The following is a 22,695-nucleotide window of genomic DNA, read 5'->3' on the forward strand; positions in this document are numbered from 1 at the left end:
GCCTGAGGTCTCCTGGGCCCAGAGTGGGGTGCATCCTATTTCCCATGCCTCTCTTCACTTCCATGGCTAAAATGGGGGAAGCTGGGCAAATCCCGATAGCTTTACAGTGCTGAGCTGGCAGCGGGGCTTACACGGTATCTTGGGGTCCCCTTGATCAGGAAATTGTGGAAGGCCCCTTTCTGTCCCTGGTTTGTCTCCACCTGGAGATTAGGATCTGCTTGTCTCAGCCCTTTCCTTCTTTTGCTTCCCCGTGGGGTGCTCTTGGCAGCTGCTGTAGTCACACAGCCCCAGGGATGCCATGTCACTCTTTGGTTGCAATGACTCTGCAATGTCCCTGCAATGACACCAGATTGAAGACTGGCTGTCCTTCTCAGACAGTAAACAGGTGTTTCTTGAGCAGGCCAAAGCTTGGGGTGGCCATCCCAGGTCTCTTTGCTGCAGGAAGATTGGGCCATTCTAGCTGCCTTGCTAGGGGAGTGGGGTGGTGGGAGAGGGTGAGGGTCAGAGGTCACATTCTGCCTCAGAAATCCTCTCCTTGGTGTTCCTCCAGAGGGGACCAGAGGTACTGGTGTTGCTCTCGTTGTGTAAGGTCTGGCAGCATCGCTGATAAAAAGGCATCCTACCTTCCCTTCTATTCCTGGGTCCCTGTCCCAGTAAGAGGTGGGGAAGGGATGGAACTGGTACTTGTTGAATCCCTTGGGGGAGCCAGCCCTCCCCTCCCCCGCTGCCCCCATGCCCTTCTCTCTGTTTGTCCTCGCTGGGTTCTAAGAACACAATGCTTTAGCCAGATTCCTTTCAGTTATGTGTGACACAAAACTCAAACTGACTTAGCAAAATGTCAAAAATTATCAGGTAGGTACTCAGGCATGATGCGATCAAGGGGATCCAACACTGTAGCCAAGATTTTTTCCTTTACCTCTTGTCTTTACTTCCTTTATTGTTGCTGCTGTGTGATCCTTATCATGCCAGGTTTATAATTTTCTGTTCAAATTCAATAGAAAGAATTTCTTCTCTCATAGTTAAAATAAAATGCAGAAAAATTGAGTCTCGTTGGACCAGTTGGGTCACATGTCCATCTCTGAACCAATCAGGGTGGCCAGGGGCGCTCAGGGTTCTGATCACCAGGCCCAGGGTTTTACCCTCACGGGGATCCACCTAGGTAATCCCCACATATGATGTGTGCTTTCACTGTTTTGGAAATAGTGAAAAATTACCCATTTGTGGTGTTTGGATTAGTAGGAACAGGGAGGTCTAAAGGAGGCCAGTCTCCAGTGGAGAGAACAGCATCGGCTTGACATTGACGAGTTGCAGCCCGGTTCTAGGTGCAAGGAATTAGCAGTGAACAGAAGAGACAAAGCCCAGCTCACTTGGAGCTGAGGTCCTCTTGTGTTTTGGGGGAAGATGGTCCTGGTGTTCTCTCGTCCTGAGCCAGGGGCAGGATCAAGGGTCCTTGTGCTGTCACACCCAGGGGGACTGGGGTGGGTACATGGAAGATTCGTGCCCTTGAGGAGTCTGGAACTTGTAAGGGAGGAGAAAGAAGAGCGTGTTGTTGGGGTTGCAGGGAGAACTAGGCTCTGGGAGGGGGAGAAACAAAGATCCCCCGAGGAAGAAGGGGACGGGGAAGCCAATCCCATATCTTCTCCTGTGACCAAGACACACAGGTGCCTCCCAAGTCGCCTGGGCCTTTGGCCTCTGTGGAGCAGCTGTAAATGGAATGAAGTCCATTGGGAGGTGAAGGTTGGGGACGGGGCCGGAGGGAGGATTGGCAGAGGGTGATGCAGCCTAGCAAACCAGTTGGGCGATGGCTGTGGGTCATGTGACTTCTGAAAACCCAGGAGAGGTGAGGGTCAGCACTGAGGATAGGACAGAGTGACTTCTGCAGAAGAAGAGACAAAGGAAAGAAGGGGTTGGGGGCAGAGGCCTCAGTGCATAGGAGTCTGGGAAAATTAGTGTGGCGTTTTTTAAGAGAGAAGGAAGGAGGGAGGAGGGAGGAGGGAGAAGACGGAAAGAGTAAGGAGCGTGTTTTCCACTTCAGAGAGAGAAACAGGCCAGGGAGGACAGGGGCTCTGCCCACAGCTTTCTTTGAGTGGGGCTTCTTGTAACTCTGGCTGGCATCCCTGGGATCTCTGCCAGGGTGACTGGGCATGGAGTGGCCTTAGGAACGCATGCCGGGGCAGCTGCTCAGGCAGGAACGAGAGGTGGCTGCGGGTTTGCGGCCTCCCACTCGGGGCTCTCGAGCTCTCCTGGTGGGTGGAGTGGGGTCATCTTTCATCAACCCTGTCTGGGGCTGCTGTGGGCCCCAGGCCTGTGAACTTTTAATTTGGGTGTGTGAGAGCCCCAGAGGCCACCAGGGTGGATGATGAACATTCCAGACAGCCCTACTGGGTCTTTGAGGGAGGTGGCTGGGGCTGGGGCACCTGTGTGAGGATGGGCCCTGCAGGGGTATCTTCTGTCCACTCCCTCCATGTGCCTGGTGTGATGCTTCACCGGAGCACAGGGCACGGCCAAGACCTGATAAAACAGGAAGTCGGCTGTGGGACCTCAGGCAGCTCTGTTCCTGTCTTACGGAATTGTGCACCATCCTCTCAACTACCTTGTCCTCTCTCCACTCCTGCCAGATCCAAGATTTGTTCCTGAGCTTCGATGACACCCCACTGGGGGCAGCATCCCTGGCCCAGGTCCACAAGGCAGTGCTGCGTGATGGGCGGACAGTGGCTGTGAAGGTCCAGCATCCGAAGGTCCAGGCTCAGAGCTCAAAGGACATTCTTCTGATGGAGGTGGGTGCCCCTCTTCTTACTTTGTCCTTTGTCCAAGTAGCCTTGGTGGCACTAGCTCAGGGTGTGTGACCCTTTGACCAGCAGAGGGGGAGAGGAGAGCTGAGACCACAGTGGTGTCATGATAACTCGTGACCCTGCCCGATGGCCGGGATGGTCAGTTCTTGATTTGCCTCTGGGAATCCTCTGGATTGGTTTCAGAACATACTGGGCAGCTACTTTGGCCAAGAGGGACCTTCAGGGGATGCAGTGGGAATGAGATGAGCCTCAGGCGATTTCCTTGGAGGTAGTAAAAGTTACGCCAGATTTTTAAAATTAGAAGGGAGCATGCAGTCTTCCTAGGAATATAAAAATGATGTGCCGGCCATGTGGAAATATTTATGCAGATGGCATGTTTGCTTATCTCACATTGGTTTTGAATGAACAAAGCTACCTGCCTGAAAATGGCTCTGGGAAAAGCCCTAGAGGCCCTGGTATGCTTCTGGATTTTTCTAGCTCTGTGCTTGCACCAATGGGGAGAGGAGGGTGAGCCGCCATGGTTGGAGCACCCCCACAGGGAGCCAGCAGTCCATTCAGCCTGCCAGCAGGTCCCTCCTCTGCCCTTCCTCTGTTTCCTTTGTTCTCACTCCTTACTCTGGACTCTTCTTCTTTGAACTCACTTTACACTGAACACATACAGAGAAGGCTCTTCTTGCATTATGTCCTAAGAGGTGCTGGGAACATGAGAGTGAGTGAGCTCTGTCCTCTTCTTTGGCGGGGGCTCCCTGTTTATGCAGGAGACAGGTGTGTAAACAAACATCCCCAGTGTGGGGGCCTGAGGGCTGTCAAAGGGGTGTTTGCAGGGTGTCTGGATGGATGGAGGTGTCGAGAGGCTTCACTAAGGAGATGACATCTAAGTGGACCTCAGCAGGGCAGGGGAAGGACAGCCCAGCATGTGTGAAGGCACTGTGCTTGCAGAACTTCAGCTAGTTCAGAGGGTGTGAGCAGGAGTGGTTGGAGATGAGGCTGGGATGGCGGCCTGTGTTCCAGGCTGAGAGCACTCTACCTGGTCAATGCTCACCGCGTATTTGTGGGACTGAGCAGTTCTGATATTCTCCTGTAGTCTGTGGGAAACCTTTTAAGAATTTTAATCAGGGGACTGTCATGATCAGATATGCATTAAAAATAAAAATCCGTTGGCATTCTGGGGACTGTATTGAGAGGCAGAAAGATTATAGCCAGGAGACTAATTGAGGGGCTGCTGCATTGGTCTGAGAGAATGATGTGGAGCAAGGCAGTGTTGTGGGGGCAGGAGGGAGATGAGCTCAGGTGGTGAAATCATCCAGACCTTGTGACCAGCTTTACCTGGGGAGGGAGCAAGGACTGGTGTGGATGGGAAGAAGGAGACGGAAATCTCTCTCAGCTTTCTAGCTTAAGTGGTCAAGTTTGGGTGCCTTTAACCACGTGTCTCAGCCAGGGTGTAGTCCAGGAGAAAGAAATTTCTCTAGGTGTTTCAAACAGAAAAGTGAGGGGTGGGATTGCTGAGACCCCCAAATAGGATGGTGAGGCACTCACAAAGAGCAGGAAGTCATTGCGACCCTCAAGGTTGAAGGGGCAAAGAGAAGAGGTGGTTTTCTGGAGACCAGGAGCTTGGGAAACCTGGTGGGATCCAGGACTGGAGTGTTATCCCCAGCCAGGTCTAGGGCCTGGGAGTTGGAGCCACAGTATCCCACCAGTTGTCCTTTAAGCACGTTGGCAAGGGCATCCAGGAAGATGGTTTCCTAGGAGAGTCAGGAGGTATCAGTGGATCTCAGCAAAGTGGAAGAGGCAGCCGAGGGGGCGAGATGCTGCTGTGGGTGGCTTGGGATGGGGCTGCTCCTCTTGCTCTGGAGTTCAGGTTGGAATATGGGTGCAGGATTTAGGAGGAAGGAGGCTCATGCTGGCATCCGTCTGGGGCCACCCAGAGGATCTCACACTTAGGGGGTGGCGAGGAAAGAGAAGTGAGGAGCATGTCATTGGGGATGTGGAACCAGGAGAGTGAAGGGTCTGCGGAGGTGTCCCAGGAGAACCAGGATTGAGCAGAGCTGCCCCATCTGATGAGAGAACCTTCGAGAAGAGGGCGTCCTTTCAGGTATCTCATGCCACACAAGGAGCCATCTCAAGACACGCTGCTGTGTTTTAGTCGGCTTTCTGGCTGCTGTGACCCAGAGGCCTGATAAGCTCAAAGTAGGGGAGGAAAAGTTTATTTGGATCTCATGGTTTCAGAGGCTCAGTCTGTAGATGGCTGATTCCATTGCTCTTGTCCCCAGGTGAGGCAGAGCATCATGGCAGGAGAGTATGGCTGAGGGAAGCCGCCTGCATCAAGGTGATCAAGAAGCACAGAGAGAGACTTCACTCTCCAAATACAAAATATATACCCTAAGTCACGCCCCCATTCCCACCCGGAGCCATGCCCCCATGCCCACCTCCTGTAGCCATGCCCCCTAGCCCACCTCCCGTAGCCATGCCCCCATTCCCACCTCCCCCAGCCACGCCCCCATTGCCACCTCCCCAGCCACGCCCCCATTCCCACCTCCCAAGCTACGCCCCCATCCCCACCTCCCCAGCCACGCCCCCATCCCCACCTCCCCAGCCACGCCCCCAGTCTCACCTCCCCAGCCTCACCCCCCCACTTCAGTCAATCCCATCAGGGGCTAAGTCACTATGAGGCTAAGGCTATAACCCGATCATTTCTCTTCTAAACTTCCTTGTATTGTCTCCCACGTGAGCTTTTGGGGGACACCACATCTAAACCATAATACTCACCAAGGACAAAATAGAAACCCCAAAGTCAGTCCCCCCACCCCCACCATGACCTACTTCTTCCAGCATTCTCTATCTGCCTGCAAGTACTACCTACTTAATCCCTATCTGGGGATTAATGCACTGATTAGGTTAAAACTCTCAAAATCCAGTTGCTTCACCTCTAAACTTTCTTGCATTGTCTCACACCTAATGCTGAAACCCTAACAGGCTGAACATGGCGGTCCTGAGGTTGGCTGTGACCCTGCAGTTTGGCCAGGGCTTGGTGGAGGAAGCCGTCTGTTTCCTGCAGCCCTTGTTGGACTCGGAGATCCACCCCGAAGGTGGCTTCCTCCCATGGCTGGCAAGATCGGGGTGGCTGTGGTCTGAGGCTCAGTCAGGGCTGAGGCTAGGGCCTCCTTCCTCACCATATGGGCCTCTGCGTGGCTATTGGGGCTCCTCATGGTGTGGTGCCGGGATTCTTAGAGTAAGTGTCCCCAGAGAAGAAGTTCTGTGACATAACCTGGGAACTCATGTGGCATCATTTCTCTTTTACTCTGTTGGTGGAAGCAGTTGCAAAGTCTTCCTTGGTTCAGGTGTAGGAAATAGAGCCTGCCGCTCACAGGGGCGTGGCCAGGTTCTAGAAGCACACTAGAGTGGGAGTGTTGTTGCAGCCATTTTGTAAAATAGAATTTGCCAGAATTGTTCACTGTTGTCAAGTGGCAGATCAAACCAGTGAGGCACTGAAAAGGGTATTTTGGATTGGCATTTTTTTTTCTGTCTTTTTTTTTTTTGTGGTGCTGGGAAATGAATCCAAGGGGTACTCTACCACTGAGCCGTATCTTCAGCCTTTACGTTTATTTTTTTTTTTTCATTTTAAGAAAGGCTCTCCCTAAGTTGCCAAGGCTGGCCTCAAACTTGTGATCCTCCTTCCTCAGCCTCCCCAGTTGTTGGGATTAGAGACGTGGACCACCATACCTGGCTGGATTGGCAGTTTATTGTTGTTAGGAAGAGCAGCTTCAATGACAAGAGTCCGGTGAAAGAGAAGTGAGACCCAGCGACGGAGAGACACTTAATGCAGCACGTTCTTCTCCCGCTCAGCCAAGAAGGATGGGGCGGGTCAGAGCAGAGCACGGGTGTTAAGTGCCAGGGACAGTTGAGCAGGCTTGCAGGGGATGGAACAGGAGGGATTGCAGATTCGGCAGAGAGAAGTAGTTGCTTGATTAAGTCCAGGAGGAGATTCAGGAGGTTGGGCACCAGGATCCCAGAGGAAACGTTCGGCTCCGATGGGCCTTTGCCTGAGATGGGAGGAAGGCAGCAAGACCAGGCGCGGAGGAGTGTGGGGCGGAGGAGGAGGGGAGAGAGTGGGCAGCAGAGAGCGTACCAGCCTGATAGCCTCTATTTTTTCTCTGAAGTAGGAGGCAAGACCATCTGCTAAGAAGAGAGGGTAGGAGGTGGCACTGGGGGCTCGAGGGGGTGAAGGTTTGGAATAGCTGCTGTGCGCATTGCAAAGGGAGCCGAGGGTGAGGAACCAGGGTTGCCGAGTGACGCTGGCTGCAGACCTGGAAACCTGATATTTTTGAGAATCCTTTGGGAGCTGTGGAATGGCCGTAGCTGGGAGTGAACCGGGGGGTCATGGAGGATCCCTGAGTTTCCTGAACACTCTTGAGCCAGGCAGGAATCTGCCTCTGCCCAGCAATGCATCAGGGCCCCTGGGCTGGGGCGATAGCAGTCACTTTTCTCTGCTCATGACCTGGCTGGCTGCTTAAGTCACGAGGGCTCTAAGTCAGCCACAACAATAGCAGGTTTGGCATCTTCCTCCCTGAGATAAATGTGAGATGCTTTTCGTGGGCAGCGTGACCTGGCAATCTGTGTGCAGAGCCGAGTAGCCACTGTGCTTGGCCATGGTGAGAGTAGTGCTGGGATCAGAGGGTAGACTGCAAACCCTACCTTGTGGCCGCAGGAGATCCGCTGGGAAGGAGGCCTGAGGCCACTGCTCCAGAGACCAGCAGCGGCACCAGATGGCACTGCCTTGTCTCTGGGCTTGGTCTCTGATGAAGAAAGTCCTACCTGGGTCATCCTTCCTGGCTGTAAAACCAGAAGGGTCCAATTAGAAAACTCATTTGTTTGAAATTTGTGATGAATATTGGTTATTTGTTTTTCCTGAGTTCAGATGTACAGGTATGGAGAAGAATGGTTTCTAGGGGACACGAGGGCCACCTTAGCCACCAGAATCTTAGAGACAGGGGGGACAAGGATACTTTCCTGTGTAGCCTCCTGTGCTTTCTTTCATGCCAATACCAAGTGTTCTATGCTTTCATTTTTCTCGTTCACTATGGTCCCTCTCCCCCACAACCCTGAATGGCTCCTTACCTGGTTTTGAGAGGAAGGTCATCTGGTGACAGTAATTCACACTAAAGAGAAGGTGACTGATAGACTTACTCTCTGCGTATTTGTTTTTTTTTTTGTTTTTTTTTTTTGGGGGAAGTGGAGTTTGTAAATCCAAACACATATCTGCTATAAAGATAAGGTGGGTAGAGGTCTATGGAAGGGATACTTTCGGAGAGTGAGGAGGTTGGGACTGCTGGTTGTATCAGTTAGGATGCTTTTGGTTGCAAAAATGAGAAAGTCCAAGAAAAAGTAGTATAGATGCTAATAGCCCATATTATCTCCCCGGAGAAGATGTCTGGAAGTTGGACCAGCTGTCCCAAGGTTGACTAACCCAGCACCTCACTGTGATTTGTAAGGACCTAGCTTCTTGCCATCTTTTTCTCTGCCCTCTCAGCTTCCTGGCCTTGTCCTCTTAAACTAATGCCTACTACCACTGCACCATTCCTGGTGACATCCAGATGCCTGTGTGTGTGTGTGTGTGTGTGTTTTGCTTCTTATCAAAAAAGAAAGTTCCCTAGTTCCCTCAGAGAATTTGCCTCATTTCTCATTGACAAGAAGTAACGCCCAGGCCTGAATTGGTCTGGGCAGGAGAAGTGGGACCACCTTGCTTGGCCTAGACCGATCATAGCTCTTCTTCCCAGGAGGAGGCCTGCCTTCCTTGAAGGACATGGAGGACATAAAGACTCGGGGTTCTGCTAATCTGGAAGATGGGAGAGATGGCACTTGGGTTGGTGCCACCCTAGTATTTTTGTCTCCTGGGAAGCAGGCCCTCCTGTTGGGGAAGGGGAGGATCTCTGGGTGGTGACAGGCAAATGGAAGCTGTCATTGCACAGTGTGTGAATGACTCTGATGATGCTGGTGACTTTGCACAATAAAGAAGCCAAGCCCCGGGGTGTTTTTCAGCTTTGTCATTATCACCTGATACTGTCCCTTTTGCAGTTGGGGCCACGCTACTTCTAGATGCATGGCCAGTGACTCTTATTGATTTGGATGGCTGTCCAAAGCCAGACTAATTGGCCCGGAGATGGGAACACTGACTGATTCAGCAGGAAGGGGACTGATGAGGTGCCGCCTGGCTGTCTGCTGGTGGGACAGCTTTGCCGCAGTCCTGTCCTGCCCACAGAGGAGGGGCACTCAGCCGGCCACCTCCCACTGCTTGGAAGTGGAGTGGGACTCAGATGGCCTGTGAATGGGGATGTGACTGTAATCCCCAGGTCCCATAGTACCACTCCATCTTACTCCATGTTGTCGCTCAAGCTTCCAACAGTGACGATGAACACGCCTCATGCTGTCACTCCCTGAGGATTCTAATTCATGGCTAAGTACCACGCCTTCCCTGTACCGTGGTCCCCAGGGCACTCTCCTATGTTGGGGTGGAATTCTGTGGCCTGCATGCTTGTTGTCATCTGGCCTATCCCAAGGGTCACTAAAAATAAAGACTGTGACAGTCAAGTTTCTGAGCAGCCTATTCAGTGCCTGCTGTCTGTCATCTTGAGTCTTTTCTAAAATGTGTCGATTGAACGGTGGGTGGCTAGGTAATGATTATGTCGACACAAAATCCAATGGCTGATTTTAAAAAAATAATATATATAAAATATGCAGCGACATAAGCCACCCCACGGAAACTTCTTGTCACACTATAATTCTGTTTTCTAAAAAGCATGCACTTTAATAACTTATCTGAACAAAGATAAACTCCAAGAATGGCAAGCTATTTACATCACTCTGAATTGATTTTCGATTCTTGTCGAACGTCCATTTTTACCAGTTTGGCTTGTTGTGGCATTCTATTTAGTGGACTGCTTTTCCATAGAACATTATTTCTTTTATAGTATATAATAACTTGATAACAGTAACTGACATTTCATTCGCATTTCACAATTTGCAACGCTCTTTCTTTGCCTTATCTTAGCTTCCTATTGTATTTTCCTACATGGTATTGCAGGAGGCAGGACTTCCTAAAGAAAGAACAAGAAATACTTCGGTCTGGATCCTGCGTGGACTGTTCCAAACTTGAAGAATTGCTTTAACCTCCAGGAACTTATGTACCTCTGTAAAATGGGCAGGAAAAAGATAAAATGAGGATATCTATGTAAAGTACCTTAGAGCACACAGTCTGGCCTATAGTCGTGGTACTAAATAATGATAATTTCCTTTGTTTGTGCAATTACAAATAACAATTACTAGTTTTTAAACTTCTCTAAGTGACCCTGTTTCTCTGTTATATTTCTGGCTGGCTTACAATCAATTATTTTTTTTTTCTTCTGTGAGCCAATTACTCTATAGGAAAATAGTTTCATTATTTTACCTTGAAGGAAATATTAATTATTGAATATACCTTAATTGATTCATAAGTTTCCAGATGAAGTAGGGAATTCTCAATTTTTCTGAAGGGATGATTCCACCCAAATAACAGAAACAAAACCTGACTTCATTTTGATAACACAAATGTGACCATATAATTATCTCACAGGAGAAGACAAACCCTTTGAAATATTCATGTGTTCATTTATTGACTTATTCACTCATTCATTCATGTGAGTACCCAATAAACATCTGCTGGGTGTTGCATATGTGTTAGGCCCTGGCGAAAACATTGGCTGTTGGAAGAATTTTATGGAGAAGATACATTTTGGGAGAAAAATCAAAAAAGGCAAATTGACAACAACACCTGCTTTATTTTAGTCGATTGCATCTGTTGTCAAAAAGAAACCGAAATGAATCTACTTAGGGCAGCTCTAAGGGGACTGGATGAAAACAGACGGTGAAATTAAGGAGTTTTATTTTACTCTCGTTGGCCAAGAAGAGTTGAAAATGGCGGCAGCACAGACACCGCCCCTCCCCCACCTGCCCTGCAAATGACTCTTCACCTGATCCCCTTCCCACCCAGTGCATGTTGAGAAGTTGGTGGGACCCCACCCCCCAATCCCCCCACCCCCCTGAACTGTGTGCAGTTTATACATTTTCTGGGCTTCACAGCCGACATCAGGCTTTCAAATTGACATCTTTCTAGAAGGGGGTTGGTGAACTGCTGGGAATCTAAGCCACTGATTTAAACAGACACCCCCCCTTTTTTTTTTTCTGGTGCTGGGGATGAACCCAGGTCCTCACACATGCTAGGCAAGTGCTCTACCACTGAGCCACATCCCCAGCCCCAGGCCCTCTCATTTTAGAGCACTATAGACCCTTGTTATCTGCTGTTCCAGTTTCTGAGGTTTCAATTATCTATGGACTCAGTTGTCCACAGTCAAGCATAGTCAATACAGCACAATAAGGTGTTTTGAGAGGAGAGAGAGAGAGAGAGAGAGAGAGAGAGAGAGAGAGAGAGAGGCAGGCCACATTCATGTAATTTTTATTACAGTATATTATTTTAAATATTCTACTTAATTAGTTTTTCTTTTTAATCTCATGTGTGCCTGATTTATAAATTATAGGTCTGTTTGGGTAGGGGGAAAAACATAGTATACACAGGGTTTCATACTATCTGCAATTTCAGGCATCCTTTGGAGGGGTCTTAGGATATATTTTTCTTGGATTAGAGGAGACTATTGTATTCAACAGAGTAACCTGCCACCCACAGAATGCTTTTTGGGTTATGAAGTAGTTTACTAATTAGTTATTAGCAATTAATATAAATCCATAAAAATGTATGGCTGATTTTTTGATTAATGGCATGAGGTATTAATAATAACCAATGGCATTAGTAATGACTAATCATATAATTGATCAGTAACAGAAAAATCTTTAAAGTACCTTTCAATGCTGTTTGGATATTAATGATATTTTAAAATTTCACAAATAGCAATGACCCTATAATGAGTGAGTATTGCTTGGGCAGAAGTGCCGCAGTCTGGCTGGGCACAATTCACGAGCCACTTGTCAAGCAGAAACAAACTTTATTTTTAGAACACACATGCTGCACCACAGGAGCTCTTCAGGAATTCCCTCGGAGCCCAACTGCCACTACCGGCTTCCTTTGAGCCTCTCAACCCCCTCTCCTCCCGCTCTTGAGGCCGATTGGCTGGGTTGTATGGGCGGAGCCAAAAGAGTCCCCCAATGAGCAGCTCCGTGGTCTGAAAGGGCGGGGAAACAGCCCAATGAGCATCACCGTAGAGGAGCCAATCAACTGGCAGCTGGAAGTTTGCTGGGGCCGCTTCGGCTGTGGCTCTCAACCCAGAAGGCTCTGCCTTGTATACAGACTGCTCTGGGCTGCAGGTAGCTCTCCCGTGTCTACCCACATTTGGCCCAAGGTAACTACCTGGAGGTAATTAGTGCATATTGACTGAACTAGGAGGAACCTCACTCTGGCTCTCTCCTTGCTCCTATGGGGTAAAGCCCTCTGGAATTTAGACCAGAGCGAAATTCTGTACTTTTGTTGCTTGAGTTCAAAGAGTGGAATTCAGATGCCTTCAATGGCCCATGTGCTCTTGCCCTGGGCCTCGCTTGGTGAGTCACTTCTCTTTCCTATGTGCCTGCTTCTGGCCCCACTTTGGTGCACCTGAGGCCCCTCTGGGGACACCTGACAAGATGTCATGTCTGGAGGCTGCAGCGTCCAAGTTCCTGGGTCTGATGTAGGTGGCCCGGGTGTCTCTGTTGCTACCTTTCCCTTCTTGTTTCGTGTTACACAAACAGAAACAAAACGAACAAAATTGATTGGTGTAAGGTCACAGGTCTAGCCCATGAGAGACCAGACGAGACTGAAAAGAAATGAGACTACAGCCTAAGGCAATTAAAAAGGGTTCTGTTAGAAATTGACCGTAATAACCCCGTGTGACAATTCTTTTAGAATGGTGTCTGGCATATCACCTTGAACATGGGGTTTAAAAACCAAGCTGTAAATGCGTCGTAGCTAGTGGCTTTGCTTTGGATTTATTTATTTATTAATTTTGTATCACACATGCTTAACGCAGTATGCATAATACAGAGACCAGTGCAGGCAGAGGCACAGGACAAGGCTCTCAACTGGAGCTCAGGAAGTCCTTTTGGGAAGATCGGAAGGGGAAGGTCTGTTGACACCAACTGGCCCATGGAATGTCATTGTTCATTCCCATCTGCGGTAGCCAGGGGTGGAGAGGGGTGTTATCAGAGAGCTTGGACCTTAGTAATAACAAGAATCATTGGGGCAATCAGTTAGGTCCTCCCCAGGCCTGGCTTTGAATGCCAGGAGGACTCAGGTGAGAGAGCTGGAGGGCTGCCTTCTGTGAGTCCCTTCTAGAATTTTAGAATACCTGCATGCTCCTTGTATCACCCTTGCTCACTTGCCACAGAGGTGTCACATGGGAACTTGTGAAACTGCCTCAAAATCCAGGGGGAGCTAGGCACTAAGTCCCTGCCCCTTTGGGGGAGTGGGCTGTGGCGTACTCTGTGCATCTCACTGGGCTCTTGCTTTCCGCCTCTGATGTTTAATTCAGCATCCTTAAACTGATACCTAAATGCTAGACAAGTCTTCTAAAACCTCCCTTTTGCTGGGCACAGTGGCACACGCCTGTAATCCCGTCAACTGAGGAGGCCAAGGCAGGAGGATTGCAAGTTCAAAGCCAACCTCAGCAGATTAGTGAGGCACTTAGCAACTCAGTGAGACCCTGCCTCTAAATAAAATATAAAAAGGAGCTGGGGATGTGGCTCAGTAGTTAAGCACTCCTGCTTCAATCCCCAGTACCAGCCAACCAACCAACAAACAAATGAATAAATAAAAATAAAATAAAACCTCCCTTTTCAGCGTGCCCTCACTGAGGTATCCACAGTGGGCCCTAATTGCCAAAAATCCAAGCTTTTCATCTGGGTAGTCAAATTCCTTATCTTCTGTTCCTCCTGTTTAGACTGTTTGTTCCTCTATTCCAATTTAATTTTTCATCATGAAATATTTTACACAGAGTACAGAAAATACAGATTGAGTATGCTGTACCTTGGAACCAGAACTATTTCAGATTTTTTTTTATATTCTGGAATATTTACATATGCATAATGAGCTATCTTAGGGCTGAGACTCAAGTCTAAACATGAAATTCATTTATGTTTCAGTTGTACCTTATACACATAGCCTAAAGGTAATTTTATATGTGGTTTTTAGTACACCTGCATTTGGACTGCAGCCTATAACACGAGGGCAGGTGTCAATTTCCTCTCTGGTGTCCTGTGAGGGCTCAGAGTTTCAGATTTGGGAACATTTCTGATTTGGGGTTTTTGGATCAGAATGCTCAACCTCAATTATGAATGCTCAAGTACCCACCACTCAGTTTAAGAAAAAGAAAAAAAAATGGAAGCTATAGCCGAAGCACTTCCTGTGCTTTGCAGATGGTGGAGAACAAATCTGGAGGCAGCAACAAAACAGTTTGGCAAAGTGCTTAAGAGCAAGGGTTTGGGAGTTAGGTAGACCCAGGTGGAATTCTGGCTCTGCATTTCCTTGCTGGGCAAATTCAGGGAAATCACACAAACTCTGAGAGCCCGAATTTCTTCATCTATAGAATGGAGATGGTAAGATGTGTACCCAGGTACCTCCCAGAGTTGTGAAGATTTGGTGGAAGAGTAAGGAAAGCATTTTGTCCAGCGCCGAGCATATGGGGAATGCCCAGCAAGTGGTCATCATGGTCACGGTGGCAGCAGCTGGACTGTGATCATTTTGGACTTGGTGCAGTTATAGAAATGGAAACCAGGGGCATTGTTTCCCCGCCCACTCCAGGGGCAGGACGGAGGCCGAGGGTAGATGTACCTTCCTTGGTGGGCGTTGTGGGCGGCTGATGCGGTGCTTGATGATTTCAGGTGCTTGCCCTGGCTGTGAAGCAGCTCTTCCCAGAGTTTGAGTTTATGTGGCTGGTGGATGAGGCCAAGAAGAACCTGCCTTTGGAGCTGGATTTCCTCAACGAAGGAAGGAATGCTGAGAAAGTGGCTCAAATGCTGAAGCAGTTTGACTTCTTAAAGGTAAGAGGGACCGGGCGGTAGGGCCCATGCTTCCAGTGCAAGAGGGCAGGGGGTGGGGGATTGATTCCTGCTCTGAATTTCCCCCTTATAGAATGTGAGTTGAGACATTTTCTTCCCGAGTTTTCTGACTGAGGATGAATCATTTGCCACTGGAGATACATATTAAAGCTCTCAGAGGCAGTTTCCAAAGAAATACCTAGTTTGAGTGCTGACCTGTCAGTCCACGGAACAGATGTTTATTGCATAACCTGCGATCACAAGACACTGAACACTACCCAGGGGCCTGTGCGCTGTGATCTTGACCTCCGTGGCATGGGGTGATGATGTTGATGGTGATAACAGATGATGGCCAACACTACAGTCCCCTGGCCCTCTCCCAGATGCATGTACATTACATTAGCATTTACTCCTGTGATATACAGTGAGTTCCGCTGTCACGCGGCCTGTGTTCCTGGAAATCACCATGCTGGGTAAATCCACACCACAGAAGGTGCAGGGCTTATGGGGGAAATAGGCATAGGGGGCAGCACTCAAAAACTTCATCAGCCACATAGGGAAGGAAGGGGGATAGGAACTCATAAGGAGAGCAGCACAGTCTTATGCATTTTAAATGGCTAAGAAATACCGAAGACCATAATCCACGGGGCACCTTGCCTTGATCTGCCTGTGGAAATGGGCTTCAGCAGGCTGCCGCTTGTGAACCGACGTGAGGTGCAGAAAGGTCATTGGATGTGGGACAGGAAGTTGTAACAGTGGGTGCAGGTGACTCACCGCACACGTGAGATTTGAGGTGCGTGTGCGTTTCACGTACTCCCCGGTGGCATCGTGCACTGGGCGCAGCTCCGTGTGCATAGCCTGGATAGCAGGTGACGGTGTGTGTCATGATCAGGCCACTCTCCAATGTGTCAGCTACACTGGGACAGATTTGTGTTTCCAAAACAAGGTTGACAGCAGAACTACCCTGTGGGATAGAAGACGCTTGATGTGGGAAGCAGTATCAGGTGGTGCAGAGCCATGGCTGAAAGTGTCCCTGGGGCTGCTCTCGAGTGCCCTGAAGATGTGGTCTCTGAGGACTCCTGATGTCCCCACAGGGCACAGGGTTGGTGTGAGCGAGATGCATGCCAGCACAGCCGTTATTCCAACAGGTTTTGGCCTCTGTGGGGCTCATCATTCAGGCACCATGGGGGTCCCTTTACTGGGATGGTACAGGCTGAGACTTCCAGGTAGTCTTCACAGGGAGCAGGAACTCTGGAAGCCATGGGTCCAGTTCTCTTGACTCAGGAGGCTAGAGATTGTGGGCGTGGTCAGAGAGTCCTCAGCAACCCCTCGTGCTGCTCCCAGCCAAGTGGCCGTCCTCCTGGGTGGGGGCGTGGCAGGTCCCTGCATGGCCAAGGCTCTCCTGTTCTTGGCTCTGGTGTTCATGTGGCTTTTGGACATCATGAGAAACTTCCACTCCCGCTGTCCAGATAAGAGAGGACGTGTCTCTACCAACCCCCTGACCATCCAGACGCTCAGGTCAGGGAAGAAGAGCTGTTTCCGTCTAATGGAGAACAAACGTTCGAACGTGTTGGGATAGGACGGATTGTGTCCTGATAGTCCTTTCTTTGTTTTGGTGGATTCCCAAGAGGAAGTACTAAGTCCACCCAGGATCAAGAGCTCAGAGGACGTCTGGAAGTGCTCACCAGACCAGGGTGGGGGGTGGGGGTGTGTGTGGCGGGGTGATACTGATGGAATGACCATCATCAGGCACTGTTGCGGGTCCTGACGGTGAATCCTTCCACCAGCCACTGTCCCATCTCACCCATGACAGCCCTCGAGTAGAGGAGCTTGAGCTACCACCTGGATTTTTGGATTCCATGTCTGGTGCTCATCTCGGGGTTCTGTGTTGCCATTCCCCCCGGCAGGGGTGCCCCTCAGAGCCAGAACTCTGAGCCAGACAAACAACCATCTCCTCCACCGTTTCCATGGAAACAGGAAAATCGTCCCCTGGCTGGGGCCCACTCGCAACTGCTAGACCAAGACTTGTACAGATAGTAATAACACAAATTTTTGAAACGAGGATGCCAAACCGGGAAATAATTAATGCACCGACGTGACCTGCCGCTGCCAGAACTCGCACACCATTCCTGAGACCGTGGCGGACCGAAGGCTCTCAGAGTCATCAATTCTGCCTAAACACATCACAAGTGGGAAGTGGATTTTGTGCTGCGAAGCCAGCTCGGCTCTTAAAGCTGGAGATGGATTGCCTCTGCTCGCTGGCACCCCGTCACCACATCTGTGCGTAATTAAGCCTCCGCAAAGAGCCTACCTCTCGGCGTGGGGGGGCGTCTTCCGGAGCTTCTGCAGGGCTTAATGACCTCAGCCCCTGCTAGGAATCTGGGAGCCTCAGATGGGTCCTGAATGCAGATCTGGTGTCAGGGGGACTGGAGGAAGGGGAGAAGGGGAGGGGCAGCCAGGCCTAAGGGTCAAGGTCAGGGCCTGGTGGGTCTGGAGTGAGAGGGTGTGTGCTGCAGAAAGTGGGCGGGGCAAGCAGTGAGGTTTGTGACTGGACTAAGTGACCACTGGGGACCAGGCAGGAAGGGGAAAGCCTTCTAACTGCAGGGCTTGGGAAGGGACAGGAAGGGCGTGTCTGCATGTGCAGAGGTGGGGAGGGGACATTGCCGACTGATGGCAGGGCCACTCCATGATTTCTCACCTTAAGGACCCTGGGACTCTCCAGAGGCTGGTGAACTCTGAGAGGGTGTGCATACTTTTGGAGGAGCATGATGGTTTCCTAGACCCATAGATGAACAACTCCTGATGTGTAAGGTGGGACACTTAGCATTTTTTACAGGCATGTGCCACGGTAGACACTTTCACAGAGGAGGCGCCATTCCTAACCCTATATCATCCCTGGGGAAACTGAGGCCCAGAGAGTGGAATCATTTGCCCAAGGTTGCACAGCTGCCAGCAGAGGCAGAAGCAGTCTTTAAATGGAGGCAGCCTGGCCGTGAGCCGGCATGTCAGGCCACTCTTTTGTTCTGCCTTGGGGACACTTTGTGGGAAAGATCTGAATGACCGGGAACTTCCTGTGGCATTGACTCAGCCCTGGTATGAATGAGAGCCCGAGTGAACTGCTGTGTGGTGTCATGGGGCAGCTGACATTTGTCCTGAGGTTGCTCTGTGGCTGGTCCCACGTTGAGCACCAGTGCTCTGCTTGGCTGAATAGGGAGTGGGGGTGTTGCTTCTGCTGGAACTGACACTGCCGTTTTGCTGGTGGGAAGGCTGGCACCCGGAGAAGCGATAAAACACACCCCGAGTCTCGCAGCTTGCAGGAGGCAGAGCGGGGCTCAGCCCAGCCGTCTGGATCCGGGTCTGCACTCTGCTCACCGGCTCTGGTTATGGGAAACCGTGATCCTGGTGACAGGTGCTGGTCCAGAGGAGCCAAAGCATGGGAACAGGGTAGGAGCACAAGGTCAGGCCAGAGGGTGGGGCTGAGGCCCGCCCAGGGTCTGGGGTAGAAATTTCCATAACCTGCTCTTTTCTTGGGGTCAGGATTGGCCTCTGGTGGAGCCCACAGGTGGGGCTCCTGCTCTGTGGCTGGGAGAGAGTCCTTGGCCCCAGGGTCCCGGAAGCTCTGATCACCCACTTTGATGGAAGAGGCCGAGGCAGGGACTGGTGAGATCTGGCTGTCAGGCGTAGTGACCGCAGGCCCTTCTGCCCACATGGAGATTCTGGGACAAGTCCTCTTCCTAGCTGGCTGGGAGCAGTTTGGCATTTTGGAGGCGTTTTTATCTTATGTCCATCAGTGGAGCTCCTGGACCTCCTGGTGAAACCCCTTCTTCTCCCAGGTTCGATATTCCAGATTTTAGATGTGAGCAGACGAAGCCAGGGGCTCGTCCTCTGTCAGCCTGGACAGGTCATGTGGAGGGAATGAGGAGTAGGAGGGGAAACTTCAGCACGCCCACGCCTTGGATTGACAAACCCAGGGGACCTGCCGCCTGCTGCTCTTTCCACTGCGGTCATCTCCGGGCAGCCCTTCAGGTTGCCCCGGGAGGCCCTTCTGGGGTCTCCTGTCCCCAGAGCCCCAGGGCCCACTGGCCAAGCTTAGGTCTCCAGACAGTGGGGAGAAACGTATCCTGGAGGAATGGCCCTGTCATATGGAAGCCACAAACAAAACCACAGCAAACGCTACTCATTTTTAAGTCACTTTTTGAGAAATGCTAAGTCTAAATGTTAAGCTCCAAGTAGAGGAGAGGCACACACTGCCCTGCTGACCCAGGGTTCCCAAACGGCAAAACCCACAGGGAAGTGGCGGAGCTCAAGATGGCACCTCGATTTCGGTGGGAGCCGTGGTTCCGACCAGCTGCACTGTGTGTGCCCATCACCGAGATGGACGGCCGGCACCTTGCCAGCAAGGGAGACAGGAGACGGTCAGAGACCCGGCAGAGATCAGCAGCTCAGGGACAGGAAGTAGGTCGGAGGTGGAGGGCCACTCTCTTCTGCTCCATGAGCTTGGGTGGCTCTTATTCTCCGAACCCTTTGAATTAGCTGCCCTGGTTGTTTTTAGTGGTCAGGGGGAGCAAGGCCACCAAAACCGTGGGGCAGCATAGCAGTTAGGAATCTCCCTGGCCCGGGTGGTACTGATGGGGTCACCCACTCTTGACACTGTGGAAGCCCTCGGTGCATGGTGGCCTCTTGCCTACTCCCGGGGAAATCTGTTCCCCTTTGGGCTTTTAAGTGTTCTCAGAGTCAGAAAGGGGTGGAGATACGCTCTCAGAGAGCTAAAGGCACCATTAGCAGTGTCTTCAACAAAAGAAATATGTTTTCCTCCCATATCAAGAAGGCGTGCCGCCATTGCCTGCTCATATTGTTTTAGTATTGTGTCAGTGTCAGGGCTGGCATCTCAGATTTTCTTGGATTTTTTATTTCATTTTATTTTTCTCCTGCAGCTCCAGGAATCGCACTTACTTTCAGAGCAGGCAAAGAAGGGGATGAGTAATGTCATACAAGCATCCCTTTTTTTTTTTTCTGGGCCAAAAAAAAATTAAGAAAATAAAAACATTCCCCAAATTCCCAAGCCAACTTCCAGTTGGTGTGATATGCCAGAACGGTGTCACATGACCAGACCTATTATGAGGCAGGAAGGGTGAGTGTTGAGTTTTCATCTCTGGGAAGAGGAAGGTTGGAAATAGGTGATGGGTTCAGGCCCACCATTGTCTGCCACAGGGCTCTGTAGGAAACTGGCACATGGAACAACATATATCACCGGGTATAAGTTCATTCATTCTTTCAATACAAGTAGCACATTAATTTACCTGGTGAAAAGGCTGAGATAAGCTAGGATCATGAGGGGGACCTGAGCTGGGCCTGGCAGGGTGCTGGGGAGGGGGAAATATTTTTTGGGGGGAGTACTAAGGATTGAACTCAGGGACACTTGACTACTGAGCCACACCCCTAGCACTATTTTATATTTTATTTAGAGACAGAGTCTCACTGAGTTGCTTGGTGCCTCTCTCTTGCCGAGGCTGGCTGTGAACTCGTGATCCTCCTGCCTCAGCCTTTAACATTGACGTGCCGCTGTGAGCATTTCCTGTATTTCTCTCTGAAGTCAAAATTTTGGTTTTGGCTTTTAACTGGAGGACACTGAGGAAAGCCAGCTATTCTGAGGCCCCCAAACAGGAGGGGTCTCTGCCCGCCTGAGGACCAGGGCCACCCGCCTCCTCTCCTAGATTCTGCTCTTCTGCCTGGGAAGTAGCATCTCGCTCTGTCCCTGTGTCCTCTGCGCGACTCCCAGCCTCCCCTGACGCCCTGGCCTTCCCTTTCCTGTTCCAGGTCCCCCGGATCTTCTGGGAGCTGTCCACCAAGCGGGTCCTCCTGATGGAGTTCGTGGAGGGCGGGCAGGTCAACGACCGGGAGTACATGGAGCGGAACCGGATCGACGTCAATGAGGTGAGGTCCAGGGGCGGGGCTTGGCGGGGTGGCCTGGCGAGTCTGGGAAGTTCCATCTGGCAGGAGGCTCTCCCAGGCCATCGGCCCAAGCCACTTTGCTGGTGGGACATGGGGATGTGCTGGGCCTGCTGCAGCTGTTGTCCATCTTTCTCACCATTTAGCCCCGCACAGCCAAAAATAATGGAGTAAAATCAATGGGACGTGGCCCTCCTGCCTCTGTGGGGCCTGATGACAATCTTGTCCCTTCTGCCTCCCCACCTCCTGCTGAGGACTTCAGGCCTGAGGCAGCAGAGAGGTGGCAGCCACCAACTGCAAATGCTTTCCAGAGCCAGGGGAATGGTGGCCCTGAGTCCCCACTCTGTGCCTTGATCTCAGGGACAGCCAGATAGTGGGCAGGGCCTGTACCCCGTTTTCTGTTTCCTGGTCACCTGGGGTCCCTCTACGGGAGGGGGCCATGCTCTTTCAACAGCATTCATCCTCTTCCTAGTTCCTGCAGGTGCTGGTATGGGGGTTCAGAGGGGACCAGACCCAGTCCCCAGCAGGCTGCTGGTGGATGCCAGTCCTGGGGTGACCACCCTCCAGAGGACGCCCTGGCTGTGTTCCTGGGGAAGGAAGTGCAGGGGACAGATAGAAGTGGCAGGGTGCAAAAATCCTACTCCAGATCCTGGGGTCGTGGCGTCCTGGCTGCTGTAAACTGGTGCCTGTGCTGGAAGGTGTCTCTGGAAGGGACCCCTCTCGATGGCCCCAGAGCCTGCACCCACTGGTTGAGTCAGCCCCGCTGCAGTCAGCACCTGTGAGGACCTGAACCCTGGGCTGACTAGCCGGTCCCGATGGACTCAGGGACGCACCAGGTTGGGAGGCCAAAGACTTAGGTTCAAGCTCCATCCCTACCAGTGGCTGGCTGTGTGGATGTGGGCAAATCACCTGTCCTCTGTGGTCCTCAGGGATCGCTGTCCTTTCCTTTCTGTTTTAATAGGGGTTCTCACTGTGTTACTAGGCTGGTCTTGAACTCATGATCCTCCTGCCTCCTGAGTGGCTGGGGTCATCAGTTTTCTTACTGAGGGGGTTTGACTAGCTGGATTCCAACCAAGTGTCCCTTCCACTTGAACATTTTACCCAACAGGGATTCTTCAGCTCTGGGGGTGCTGACAGGGGTTCAGGAGCCATCTATTTCAGAATCACCTGAGAGCTTACTTAGCCATGCTGACTTCTGGTCACCTCCCCAGCCTTGTGAATCAGGACCTGCTGGGCAGGTGGCAAAACGGGGCACGATCTGCATTTAACAGACCCTCTGTGTGGTTCAGACCCTCACTGCAGCTCAGGACCCCACCTGGCAGGAAGCCAGAGGCTCCCGCCCCAAGCTCTGCTTCCTACCTCCAGGCGGGAGACGGCCCACCCGGGGTACTCACCTGCTGGGGAGCAGGGCCCTGGGAGCCAGCAGCCTGCATGGCCCTCATTTGTTTGTGTCTCTGCCCAGAAGCAGATACTACGGAGGGCCGGACCCGGTGATCATATTTGCCAGTCACTTAGAGAGCTGGCGACAGCCACTGTCATTGATCTCATTAAAAGTAAAGGGCGTGCGGATCCCGTTTTGCAGGCTGGATGGAGCCTCCTCCAGCCCCAGAAGGACTATTGATTGCGGAACCTTTATCGAAGGTTAATTGGATTTCAGTGAATGTGTGTTTAAGACCCCGCCTGGGCCGAGGCCCAATTTAATTGGCATGAAATTAGCCAAGAGAAAGGTGACAGAGCCAGGAACAGAGGGGCGGCAGGGACAGAGGATGGGCCGGTGGGCAGACGCTGGCAGGAGGGGGCTGTCCCTAGGGTTTGGGAGCTGGCTGGGAAGGAGGTCCAGGGCTCCTTGCTGTCACCATGGTCTCGGACTCGGTCCCCTGTTCTCAGGATGGCACTCCTGTGTGTT

General features: G+C 51.2%; 1 protein-coding gene across 4 annotated transcripts in view; it reads left to right on the top strand.

Annotated features, from left to right (window-relative positions):
* Window positions 1-22,695, top strand: part of Adck1 (aarF domain containing kinase 1) — a 117,985-nt gene that overhangs the window by 79,985 nt on the left and 15,305 nt on the right. For 3 of the 4 annotated variants that reach the window (XM_078050610.1, XM_078050612.1, XM_078050611.1), the window contains 3 exons: window positions 2,619-2,777; window positions 14,685-14,843; window positions 20,658-20,774. In XM_078050610.1, the coding sequence (XP_077906736.1) occupies window positions 2,619-2,777; window positions 14,685-14,843; window positions 20,658-20,774 (435 nt within the window). The remainder of the gene's footprint in view (window positions 1-2,618; window positions 2,778-14,684; window positions 14,844-20,657; window positions 20,775-22,695) is intronic. The other variant, XM_078050613.1, reaches the window with a different exon arrangement.

Source organism: Ictidomys tridecemlineatus, chromosome 5, assembly GCF_052094955.1.
Source record: "Ictidomys tridecemlineatus isolate mIctTri1 chromosome 5, mIctTri1.hap1, whole genome shotgun sequence".
In the NCBI taxonomy this organism is placed as follows: domain Eukaryota; kingdom Metazoa; phylum Chordata; class Mammalia; order Rodentia; family Sciuridae; genus Ictidomys; species Ictidomys tridecemlineatus.